Source organism: Prionailurus viverrinus, chromosome D3 (assembly GCF_022837055.1).
Source record: "Prionailurus viverrinus isolate Anna chromosome D3, UM_Priviv_1.0, whole genome shotgun sequence".
In the NCBI taxonomy this organism is placed as follows: domain Eukaryota; kingdom Metazoa; phylum Chordata; class Mammalia; order Carnivora; family Felidae; genus Prionailurus; species Prionailurus viverrinus.
The window spans coordinates 15,128,936-15,142,052 of record NC_062572.1 but is presented as its reverse complement, the minus strand read 5'-3'; the positions used below and the strand labels follow the sequence as shown (position 1 = coordinate 15,142,052).

General features: G+C 46.8%; 1 protein-coding gene across 2 annotated transcripts in view; it reads right to left on the bottom strand.

Annotated features, from left to right (window-relative positions):
- The window catches only part of SUDS3 (SDS3 homolog, SIN3A corepressor complex component), a 35,513-nt gene extending 22,771 nt beyond the window's left edge, over nucleotides 1-12,742 (bottom strand). For both annotated transcript variants that reach the window (XM_047827803.1, XM_047827804.1), the window contains exons 1-6: nucleotides 12,435-12,742; nucleotides 10,482-10,551; nucleotides 7,939-7,994; nucleotides 6,537-6,608; nucleotides 3,335-3,354; nucleotides 1,967-2,123 (exon numbers count right to left, since the gene is read on the bottom strand). In XM_047827803.1, the coding sequence (XP_047683759.1) occupies nucleotides 1,967-2,123; nucleotides 3,335-3,354; nucleotides 6,537-6,608; nucleotides 7,939-7,994; nucleotides 10,482-10,551; nucleotides 12,435-12,576 (517 nt within the window). In that variant the 5' untranslated portion in view covers nucleotides 12,577-12,742. The remainder of the gene's footprint in view (nucleotides 1-1,966; nucleotides 2,124-3,334; nucleotides 3,355-6,536; nucleotides 6,609-7,938; nucleotides 7,995-10,481; nucleotides 10,552-12,434) is intronic.
- Between the last annotated feature and the right edge of the window lie 375 nt (nucleotides 12,743-13,117).

The window sequence follows — 13,117 nt, the reverse complement described above, 5'->3', positions numbered from 1 at the left end:
AGAGCCAGCCAATGCTGATACTGGGCATCAATCCACAAAGGTGAAATGAGTCACTCAATGAGAGGAGTGAGATCAGGCCTTTCATCCAGCACCATAGCGGCACCATCTGTGGGAACACTAATTATCCTTCTAGCTCCACTGCCTTTTCTTCCGACGCTCTATCATTACCTTGGCAGAGCTTTTCCATACCAAGGGTACCAAACGGCTTGAGGAAGGACATCAGTAGCTTTAATGCCCATGGCTAGCTTTAAGCACTTGTGCAATCTATTTTACTGCGTTACAAATGACTTCCCCACATTTATTTGTCTTTTCTACCCTGGCAGGCTCAGCCTCAAGTCACTGGGGACACCTCCTGTCCCAGTTAAGATTCTGACTGCGAAACGGCCTGGCCAAACAATGTCTACTGCTTGTCAATAATCAGGATGCCAAATCACAGGTAAGGTGATGATATCCTTCCCTGCAGATGGAAAGGGAGTAGCTATAAACTGACGATATTTCCCACTAGCCTAATGAAGACTCCCGAACATCTGGTGGCTCTAGCAGAGAGCGATGAGGCATCAATGCCAGAAACGGCCACCGTCAAAGAAAATGGTACACAGGTCAGAAAACAGACAGACTGGTATCGAACACGGCAGCACAGGGCTGGCAGTCTAATCAACAAAGCATGTCCAAAAGAACAAGATGGTACTGTCTGAAGATGCTATTTTAGCACGCATTCTTACCGAAAAAACATTTGAGACACTTCCAGAGGCCTTCAAGGACATAATTCCTTCCGCCGAGTCTTTCAATAAGGAAATGTACCAGAGGAGAGATTTCTGAAGAACCAGACCCTCACTTCAGACACACCACATTCTCGTGGGTGTATCATGGCGGTTGGGGCCAGAAGTGTATGTCAGTCGAAGGGCCCCACTGGGTCACAGCACCAGAAATACAGAAAGAGAAATACTACTTCTTAACAGTTACTTCTAAACTCTGCCCCAAGGACTTAACATGAAAACAACGCATTTCTCATAGACCCCTACTAACATCAGACATGCCAGAGCCCCAGCACCTTCTTACATGGCAAGAGTTAAATTTGGGGGTGTGCAGAAGGCATGCCTCTTACCCATCCAGGTGACGAACTCACCACTGACTTGTCCTGCAGTATTTGCTGACAGAAATTTTGCCAAGTTCCAAAATATCTAGTTCAAGTCAATTCCCGCCCCATATTCTAAGATTCCTCGGTATACATACAGCGACAGAACAACAGCCCCCGCTGCTTCTCCCTTCCGCTTGCCTACAACTGCAGACTTCCCGTATGCAGATTACTAAAGCCTAGAAGGCAAGGGAGGGATTGGCTCAGGGTCTAAGGTAACTTCACTACCTCTACAGGAAACTAGTTCACTTTGGCTACTCCTGCCAACTTTGTACCAACTCTTTCTGAAACATTCACAGTAACACCTGGGGAAGGGATCTAAGAGCACAGATGATACAGCCAAATGCCTTTGTTCTCCTATCTAGGTCGAAGGAAGACAGTGCCTCTCCTGTCATTAAGGTGAACTAAAAAAACAGATTCCCACCACCACAGAGCTGCGTAAGTAATTCGTGAACATAAGCTAGATGTGCGGCTGACCCAGGAATTAAATAAAGCACACACCAGAAGCTGCAGTCACTACTAAAGGACTACCACTTACTGAATGCCTGTTATACACGCAGGCTACTGTGCCAGGCACTCACGTTTCCAACCACAATCCTGTGACACAAGGTCTGATCAGCCCCATTTCAGAGAGAGGGAAATAGGCTCAGAGATGCTCGGTGGCCAAAATCACATAGCCAGTATGAGACAGAGCTAGAAGTCTGAGCCGTCCTGTTAAAGCCCACCCTCCTTTCAGCTCACTCTGCCTGGACGAGGAGCTGAGGGAAGACAGGAGAGTGACTGCACCCCTCCCCGCCCCCCCCCCCCCCCTGCCCTGTGGTGCCTTCGTACCTCCAGTCAGCTCCATTGTTAGCTTTTCGTTTTCGATCATTTTCTTCTTCTCTTCCAGCTCAGCAATCAAGTTCTCTTTCAGCTCCACCTTCTTGTCTTCAAATTCTTTCACCGCAGCCTTCTTTTCTTTGATGTAGTTTCTTTCCACCTGTTCAGTCTGAGCAAAAGAGAAACACAAGTTTGGGCTCCAGCTCTGGACGCGGGAGCCCAGTAAACACCTCCCTGGGAAACACAGGCTCAGCTGCACCCGCCTGCACAGGCAGGAGCGGGACACCTGCAAGTTCTCCAACAAATGCATGAAGTCGAACCATACAACTCTGGCCTACGAGCATACCTCACTGACTACTCGGTCATTTCTTCTCTTTCACATCTTATATCGCATGGCTTGCAGCTTAAAGTAAAACGTCAAGATTCTCACAGATAAATTCTTTTAAAGCCTTAATTTGTAAGGAAAAAAGTACATTCTGGATAAAACATCTATGTTCAAAATTAATTGCGCAGAGTCAAAATGACACGAGTTACTTGATTTGTTGACATTTATACCAAGATAAAATCAACTAGGTCATCAGATCATTTTTTAGGTATCTGAATCCTCAGCACTCAAACACCGAAATAATACTAAATTTAAAAGTGTTCATTTTTTAAGTCTCGCCATCACATTAAGTGAAGAACGAGGGAGCTTATGGTGGGCTATGGCTGTGGGTCACATCATCCTGCAGACTATGTGTGTTCCACTGACCTCAGTAGTAAAATGGTTTCTGATAACGTGGCTCTGTTAAACCATGACCTCACACTCACGTGTGGCTCTCAAAGTCAGGACTCCCCCCCCACATACACACTAGCCACCCCAGGAACACATCAGCATCCAAGATGCAGGCTCTCAGCTCTGTACCACAGCGCTGTGCTTCACAAAGAACCAACACTCAGATGTCTGCTGAAGGAAAGAAAAAATGTTCAATCTGCCTTTCCTACTGACCTAGAGGGGTTCCGCTGTAAAAGAGCCCCTGAGCCACTTCAGAGACTGGGCTGTGTCAAGGAGCAACATAACAAATTATTAGACCGTTGTAACTTAGACGTACTCCCGCATGGCTTTAACGTCAGGTGAAAGTCAACGAGAAAGCAGTGGGGGATGAGTACCCCCTCATCCCCTGTGATAAGCAGAAGCTGCCTGACCTATAAACGAACAGATGGGAATTTCTAAATGGAGACCCAAAATGTCCTCTAGTCAAACTCAGCTGTGATGAGAGCTTGCAGCTGGGGGCTTCTCAACTATCCACTCGGTGATAGAAGGAAAGGTTCTCCAGATTGGGAGAGCAAGATTCCAGTCTCAGAGAGGGCCTGCAAACCCAGAAGATCCAAGGTACTTACTTCCAGCTGGAGGAAGAGTTCTGAAAGAGAGAAAACATGCAATTAGATTCGCTAGGCTGTGTCACCTTTCCAGACAGTGATGGTAGGATTCATTTAGAAGCAGTAATTGCTTTCTGAAAGCACCGTTACACAGAGCAACTGTTTCCATCAGTAAAGTGTTGATCGACGTGAAGGGGAAGGATGCAGAAACTCTCTAGTTATAATCTGGCCCTGAACAAAATCACTTCTGGCAGTTCTCCCCAAGGGCAAAAACAAGCAGTGGGAACCAAACTCCCCTGGCAAAATAAAACTGAAAGTTACCCCTTCTTTCACTCGGTAGGTACCCTCCAACAGGGTACCTGCACAGGGCAGGTACCCCACAGGGCAGGATGGGACAGGAAGGAACAATGCCGTTTCTCAGAAGCAGAATCAACACTGACGTTTTTAAAGCACGTGTGAGGTGCTCTGCATGGCAAGGAAGGATATTCCCCTGAGAAGTCAGGGCAGAGGTTCTGAGCCCTTCCGGGGCTTTCTTCACGGGCCACCATGCCTGTGTGTGTGGTTGTGGCTCCACAGCAACACCCTGTGGGTCTCTGCTGCACTTCCAAGCTCCAGACCTAATGCGACCTCTGCACAGGCAGCTCCACCTCACTTACCAACCCCACCCCCCTCAGGCACCTACGAGTCTCCACCCAAGAGTATTCGACAGCTTACTCAGCTTACTCACCACCCACTATGTGCCAGGCCATTAGCAACTGTTTACCAGCAGCCCCCCCCCCCCCCCCCCCCACATCAGAAGGCCCTTGACAAAGCCAGCCCTTTAAACAAAACAGGTCCATGGCACCTAATCTTTTCTGGACGACAGTGGAGCTGCTGCATAGGTCACAAAGACTGCCAGTGAACCAACAACGCCAGGGGGTGCTGTTCATATTTTACCACGGTCTCCTTCGTGAACATGATGAATCCTATGGATCCACTTGCCCATAAAAAAGCATATACACACATCCACACATAATTTCCTAGAATCTGGAGTTTCAGGACTCCAGATTAACAATTCAGACCTCAATAGATATTGAATAGGAAGTTTAAATGAAGAGGGGTGCCTGGCTGGCTCAGTCAGTGAAGCACACAACTCAATCTCAGGGTCATGAGTTCAAGCCCCACGCTGAGTGTGGAGCCTACTTAAAATGTAAAAAAAAAACAAAAAGAAAATTTCAACAAGGAAAGGAATGAGCCACTCATTATTTTCTAACTTCTCCAGAAGCCCTGATCACTTTGGTCCCGGGATCACCGAGCACATGAGCCCAAGCACACGCAGCCCAACGTGCTGGCCCCAACGGCTTTAGATGCACAAACAACCTGACACAGCAAGTCTGCGCCCTTCTCAGAAATCACACCCGAACCACGTCAAACTGGCAATCAGCTTTCGGGGTCGGTGATGGTTGTTTTAGTTAAAACAGCCATGCACCAACACAACTAGAGCAGGTGGATTATCTCTGCACAGAATGTGCTCTTTAAGGCTCAAGCTGTGACTGATCTGGGAGCTCTTCTGCATGTGTACCCGGGGGCAGGGGAGAGAGATGTTTCTGAAAGGACACACGAGGACAGGATTGAACGTGGACTTAAGGAAAACAGCTCAATACTCATGCTGCAGTTCTAGCTTCAGAAAAGTGGCTCACATCCATTTCTTTTCCTTACTTGTATCTTAAACCAATTCCATGAGGTATTCGTATCCCCCCTACAGATGGGGAAATTGGGGCTCCAAGAGCAAATTATCTGCTTAAAGGCTCAAGACCTAAAGTGCAAAGAGGAAGACCTAAACCTAGGGCCTCATGCCTCACCTCCTTTCCCTAATGCGCAACACCGGGAAGAGGGCTGAGGATCTCAAAGATGTCCCAAGGAGATGCCTCAAGGAGTCAGAGTGCAGTGGGGACAACCACAGGGGCAGGCAGGCGGATGTGGGCGTACAGAAGGCTAACGGCTGTACTTCCATTTTCCCCGTGCCCCTTGCACCCCTCCGCTACCTTTCTGCTGTTGGGTGTACGTGGGACATCTACTCCCTGGAGAGAGGGAAAAGTTCCACCAACAGAAAGCCGGAAAGACAATGGAACAGAAAGCAAGAAGACAGCAGCCTGAGGAGCAGCACCCAGACAGCATCTGCAGACCCAGCATTAGGTCCCCCCAGACCCCCCGAGCAGGAACAGGCACTACGTGGGTGCTCGAAATTGAATGCTTACAAAACATTTCCTATAGGACCAGGAATCTGTGTTTACACACTTTCAACAATCATCACATCTTACTTTTTGCATGGTTCTTTATTGACCTCAGAATGTTCCTTAACTTACCCATGTTTGGACGTCTTTTGTCAATGAAATAGCATATTTCCTAAAGTCAAGGACAAGGTGTTCCACTACTTTTTTGCTCAGAGCTTGAATGTAGCAGGTGCTCCACACTTTTTTTTTAATTTTTTTTTTTTTCAACGTTTATTTATTTTTGGGAGAGAGACAGAGCACGAACGGGGGAGGGGCAGAGAGAGAGGGAGACACAGAATCGGAAACAGGCTCCAGGCTCTGAGCCATCAGCCCAGAGCCCGACGCGGGGCTCGAACTCCCGGACCGCGAGATCGTGACCTGGCTGAAGTCGGATGCTTAACCGACTGCGCCACCCAGGCGCCCCCACAAATTCTTACTTAACAAACACACGTACCGTGTACTATAACGAACCAAGGTGTACTCTTCCCGTAAATGCTTGTAACACTCAAGGGGAAAAAAAAACAGAGGACACCCCTTCCTCCCAGAGCAGAGAATGCCAAAAGAAGCAAACTTCAAACAAGAGTGAAACAAGCTACGATTCTTTCCCATGTCAGCTCCTCATGGTACATTCAGTCAGCCAAGCAGACATAAGACAGAACGTGTAAGACTGCTTAACCTGGGGGCGCCAGGGAGCATAACTGACTTCAAGGAGCCAGCTGGGGGTTCCAGGGAGTATAACCGACCGCAAGGAGCCAACACTAATAAGCTTAACTACAGGTTGTTCGTTGGCCACTGGAAAAAAGATGTCCCAGCTTTACCCAACTGCACCTCTGGAGTCTCTCTTCCCCAACCCCTCCACCATACCCAAGGATTATCTGAGATGCATGCTGGACAGCAGCTCTCATGACATTACAGTGAACATCAGCAAAATCAGTAAAGATGATTTACTTCCACCTAAGACAGAGCCTCACCTGCGTTTCGAATCCTCTCTTTGTACTGCTGATCTAGTTTTTTCATCCTCTTCTGATATTCCTGTAACGTACCTGATTTTAAGATGTACAAAATAAAACGTTACTTTGAAGATCAATCTGTTTTACATTTCAGTTTCCAAAATTATCTAATAGTACCCGCAGTGACTGTTTTAATAACTTCAAAGTAAAACACAAACCAAGGAAAGGCAGAGGCAAACAGAGCTAACTGCTCTGGTTCTCAACCAAGGCCAACAACAGAAATCACCCCACCTAGTGGATTAAGACTCTCTAGCAAGTGAGAGGAAGTCAAAAGGTGCAGGATTGAAATGATTCTGATCACCTGCTGCCAGTTTGAGTCAGTGGGCTTCCCTTTCCTGAAAAAAAGCTCATTCTTCTTCAGTAAGGCCTAGAACTTTCAGTAGAGACCATCCAGTAGAACTTTCCCTACAATGGTGGAAACATCCTATGTTGCACTGTCCAATATGGTAGCCACTAGTCATATGTAGCTATTGAGCACTTGGAATGTAGCTGGCACAACTGAGGAACAGAATTAATTTCAGTTCATTAAATTTAAATAGCCACACATGGCCAGTGACAAGTCTGGATAGCTTGGGTATAGATTTTCACCAAATATCTACTCGTGTCATTGCTTTTCCCTAAAGCAGCCAATTACACGGGTCACTATTATCATGGAAAATATTTTCCCGATCATGACATATTTGCAGGGTATGTTAATGGCATCTTTTTCAAAATCCCTCACTCAACCATGCCAGGTATGCCTTATAGCCTTGCTAGAGGAGAATATATTTCTTGCCCCACAAGAAACCCACTGTCCCCATGGTGCTAGCCATCCTTCATGGGTAATCTCATCTACTTGGACCTTCTGCATTTTGAAGACTGGAAAACAAATTTAAACAAGAGAAAGTGGCGTGCCTAAGGTCAAATTTCCAGAAAGAAGCGAAGCTGGGATTCAAACCCGTGATGGCACTTGAGAGCCTATGCTCTTAACCCGATGCTGAACTCTTTAGCAAGAAACAGCACAAGATACAATCCACTTCTAATTTACCAAACAAGAGAAAACACACACAGTAGGGATAACCCACAGTTCGCCAGCAATTAGTTTAGAAAGAACTGTACCATTTCATGTATTCTTTGGTAACAACGTCTCTCCCAAAAATGTCTAGCTTTAGGCGCACAGTGTTTTTCAGTTCATGCTCTTCCAAAGGGTCTGAGATTTTGAAAAGGTGAAAATTACTGCTTTACTGACAGAAGTAAGCAAAATGCATACCGGACAGCTAAAATCAGGCAGACCAAATTTTAAATCACTCCCACAGAGGAGTGAAAGATTTCAAAGGTTTGCAATACTAAGCATACTTAGAAGTGAAGGGTTAAACACACCAACCTTCCTGAAGTTGTTGCAACTGTCTCTTGAGAGAAGCCAGTTTATCCTGATACATCCTGTTAAAAAAAAAAAAAAGCCACACTGAAAAACATTAATATCGAATTCCAAAATAATCTACATACAGGAATTACCTGGATTGTTATGGGAATGTCATAAACGTCCTTTAGTGAACAGAGAAAACTGGAGTCTGCCAGCTGGTTTAAAATGTACCAGCAGCTAAAGGGATCAGAAAAGGACAAGGATTCTGTGTTCTGGAATCCTAACTCAGTGTTGTAGTTTCCTGTGTTCTCTATCCCACCTTTAGAGAATCAGTCTGAAACCCACAAACATGAAGACCCACAAATTTTAATAAATAAGCAACAATAAATAGGCAAAAAGTTATAAAGAGAAATTGGAAAGTGTGATGCCATTTTCTTGTGGATTTAGAGGTATAAATACACACACAAATGCAGCAGAGACCTACACACAGCCCTTGTATCAACTCTACAATTACATTCTAAGTTCCAAACGAGTTAGGTTATGCCTTTAGCATGTTTTTCTACATAGATAAGTTGGACAAACACCAAGTTAATAAACCTTCCTGTCATTTTTAAAAGCACTACCTTCCAGGATCAGAGAAATAATAGTAATTCAGTAACAAAGTTAAAATGTAGGATTTGTTTGCAGCCCCAGCTGGATAAGAACACATAACACACACCAACAGCCTAGTGTGCTATTTTTCCCCCTCACACCGAATGGATTATAGGCAATTATTCACTCCGCCAAGTCTGTTTGAATGGTGGATTCCACAAGTAAATCATATTTTAACAATATTTTTGCTCCTATCTGAAAAACACCCCCACTTTGACACTGACAAAAATAAGATTTGCAACATGAACACTGTCCAAGAGAAGCAGCACACTAGCTTTTTGATTGCTCAAGTGAGGGCTGTAAATACAACCCCACTATTTGTATAGGTTGGGGGAAGAGTGAAACACAATCTAGGAATTCCACAGGAGAGCTGATCAAAAGATCCAGGAGAATTATGATGCACTCTCAAGGCTCACCTTGAATCATACAAGGCATTAAATTTTAATCAAAAATGTTTGTGTATCCAATATATTCCAAATGTTCATTTTCGAGAGAGAGCATGAGCCAGAAAGAAAGGGACGGAGTGGGGGATAGGGGATGCAAAGCAGGCTCCAAGTTGACAGCAGTGACACTGACGTGGGGCTCAAACTCACAAACTGTAAGATCAGGACCTGAGCTGAAGTTGGACGCTAAACTGACTGAGCCACCCAGGCACCCCCTATATCCAATATTAAGGGGCACACTGAATTAAAATATGGTCTCAAAAGAATGCTTAAATATGGTGAGTACAGGAGAGGAAACAAATGCGTAAACTGCACGCAGTAAGTATTTGGAGCCCAGCGTACTAAATTTTCCACCGCAAAGTGCAGTTAACAATGCCTTTGAGTTCTGAATCCATCTTTGAAAGGGAATATTAACAGACTGAAAAGCAAAATAAATGCAGATTCGGGAAAAGGTACACTAAACTGACTGAAATGGTTTAAGGTGAAAATGGTTCAAAATAAATCGGTAAAAAGCCTGGAAAGAAAAAAATAAAAAGCAAGCACAGCCCACGTGGTCTCTCAAAATAAACAATAAAAAAAAAAGTAATCCTTTATTCAGCATGGGTGGGTGGAATTTAGCTGAGCTACCCCTTTGGGTTCCAAAGCATGAAAAGGGTAACAGAATCCAGATGATGGTCACGAACCATTTGCAAATAGGACCTATAAAAAAAAAAGAATGTGGATCATCTGGTTTAAAGATTAAGAATCTAAAGTCAAATCAAGATCCTCAAAATACATTCAATACTTATGGGATATATTTTATACAGTCTTCCATCTGTGTTTACATTAAAACGAGCGGTTTCAGTTTCTCTGGGCACATTTAGAGAAGGCTTGAGTGTGGATGTGGGACAAGTGGAAAGAGCACTGGAGCAGGAGTCAGGGGCCGTGCTCTCCCGGCACCCAGCACACCTTCAGCTCTAGGTGGTATAAACAGGACACACCCTTGATGCTGAGTTATGGTTTTCACATTTAAAAAAAACAAAAAGGGGAGCCTGGGTGGCTCAGTCAGTTAAGCATCCAACTTCAGCTCAAGCCATGATCTCACGGTTCGTGGGTTCAAGCCCCACATCGGGCTCTGTGCCGACAGCTCAGACCCTGGAGCCTGCTTTGGATTCTGTGTCTCCCTCTCTCTGCTCCTCCCCCTACCCTCAAAAACAAAATTTTTTTTAAACGAAAAAAAATGAAGACGTAGAAAACGTTCTCTCCTGCTACATGGCCCATCCCCAAGATTCTTCCAACCCGCAAAAGATTCTTTTAACAGGAGGACTGATTAAATATGACAAATTTAAAGCGGGAAATTGCACACGCACATGTGCACACACATACACACAGTCTTTGCAAGCTCTATGGTCAAAACCATACGCAACGTCACTATAAAGATTTCCTGGTCAGTTCTGTATTCCAAACGAGAAATAAAAGATCCATACTCACTGTTCCTTCATTTCTACATAGTCTTCTTCATCATGCTTTGCCAGGTCAGTTTCACTAGCGTCCTCAGTGTCTAAGTAAAACCAAGGAAGAAAAGCTTGTTAAAATCAGTTCATAAAGTTGGCATCACCTGACACAGTAACACTTAAACTTCTATAAAATGGATGCAGGCCTGCAAGAAACCATCAGTGGAAAATATTAGTTACTTCAGGAAAGAAAATACCATTTCCAACGTATACATGGCCGGATTTACGCAAAGAGCTGCCTTTATGCGAAGTGCAACCAGAGAACAGGGTGCATTGGATGTTGGCAGTCACGGTCAAGTCTGCTACTTCTGCAGAAGTCACACTGGCAGGCCAGGAAAAGGAGATGTGTCAGATGGGAAAACTACAGGCAGCCAGGCCTTGCTCAGTACTCCAACCTAGTAAGTACACGCTCTTCTGGTCTATGCCTGGTGTGAGCCCTGTAACGCATTTCACATCACATATATACAAAAGAGAACACAAACCAACGAACTCAACTCTAAGAACTGAACTATTTTCAAAGTCACAGCTAAAGGGAAAAGAAAGGAGACAAGATAAACAACAGAAACTGCTTCAGAACATATTAAACACTGTTCTTAGAATAAGTAAATAGTGAACTGTCTAAATAATTTCAACAGTCCTATTTGAGGGGGAAAATCAATTCTGGCTTCACTGCTCCCCCTTGTGGGCCTTAACAGCAGTTACAAGTGATTCACATTCAAAATCTCTCCTTAAGGCCCTTCTTCAAATGTAGTTTAAACCAAACGCAATTAGTTGCTTCAACTTTATTACCTGCACATGTCGCTGCCTTTTTTAAGGCCGCTGCCCATCCAACTCTCCACAAAGCATTCTCCACTCTTTCAGTCAAGAGACCTTCACGGAATTGCTGTCATATGCCAGCCACTGTAGTTGGCACGTGGCACAGTGAGATGAATAAAACACATTCCTCATTCCAGACAGCTGGTTCAACCTTTTGCTCCACAGCCCTGTTTGGTGCCAGAATATTCCACCCATACGACAGTCTCTTTTTTCTCCCTCGTCCTTTTTCTTTTGTTCCCCTTTCTCCTCCAGGACGTCCTTCCTCAATTCCCTCCAAAACAGTCTTCCTCACACTTACCGAAGTGCAAAGCCCCGTTTGAAAAGCAAGGCTCTAAGACGCAGTAATGATAATGCAAAAGAGCGTGGAACTGAAAACAACACCACCTGGGCACCATCAAGCAAATCCCCACTTACACCTGTGCCTGCGTCCCCAGTGATGAAAACGCCCACCGAGTACCAGGCCAAGTACTTTATGCACAGATCTCATTTAATCCTCACACCTACAATAGGAAGCCCCGTTACAGCTGGAGAAACTGAGGCGGAAAGCTTAAGTCAGTCCTTTTAGGTTACAAAGCTGGGTGCCGTGAGCCAAATTTACACCTAAGATCCGGCGGATTCCAAGTCCCGTTCTTTTAAGCAAACTAGACTCTCAACCTGCACTGCGCGACCCAAAGGAGGGCTGGCTAAAGCATTTCCCCGAGGGTGGAGCGTCGGAGGAAGAAACTTGGGAACCTGGCGGCCCAACTGGGCTTTGCTGTGGTCTCTCGGGAACTAAAATGCGGAGGGCAGCTCAAGGTACCCCACGGAAGTCTTCCTCATTCCCACCAGTAAAGACTTCAGGCTCACCAGAGGCGGTCGGAAGGAGAGGAGCAGAGTCTTAAATGGACCTCCAGCTCTGACACCAGCTCCCCAAGTCCCCCGGTCCCATAACTGTCAGGGTGCGATGTCTCCACCACGGCCTCTACCCCAGCGCAGGTGGGGGGGAACTTCCTCCCGGCGGCCCCTTCACCTCCCCCAGCCCCGGAGGTCGCCCCGCCCCTCTCCCATGCACCCCACCCACCCCCGCAGCGGTCCCACGCCCGCCGCGGGCTGCTGAGCCAGCCGGAGGACGCACCTTCGTCGGACTCTCGGCCCCGGCAGCTGCGCTCGTCGTCCTCGGCGCTCTCCAGCTCTTCGTCCTCCTCCGGGTAGTACTCCGGGGCCGGCGGCGCTCCAGCCGGGGCCGGAGCCGGAGCCAACAGCCCCGCGGCACTCATGTCGCCACTGGTCGCTGCTGAGCGTGTCACCCGGGGACCGCAGCCGCGCGCCCTGCCGACTCGACGCCTGCCTACCGGCCCCCGAGGGAGCCGCCAACTCGAAGAGCGGCAGCCGCGGCGACCCCTTCCCCGTCTCCGCCAAGCTCCGCCCCGCGCGCCCGCGCTCGGCAACGGGGACCTCGCGCCGGCGGTGACTTCCGGGTCGCAAGCTGTCCGAGAACCGCCTGACTCCATCATCCTTGAGGGGGTGGACGGGCTGCCCCCTTCGCCTTAACCTCAGCCCTTTCATCGCCGTCCTAAAATCCTCACTGGGTAGTGGGGAGGGGCGGAGACAAGTTCTCTAGAATTAGGCAAATCCTTGGACAGGCCTGGCCGCAGCCAGGACCCCGAAGCTGGAAGGCGCTCTATTTCCAGAAGTAGCCGCCAGGCGGCGCAAGGAGCCAGACCTAAAGCGAGAGTCCTCTGCGACCTGAGAGACAGAAGGGTTGAAACCTCTTGTCAGGTGGAGGTGGTGTCTTTAATTGAAACAGGTTAACGACGT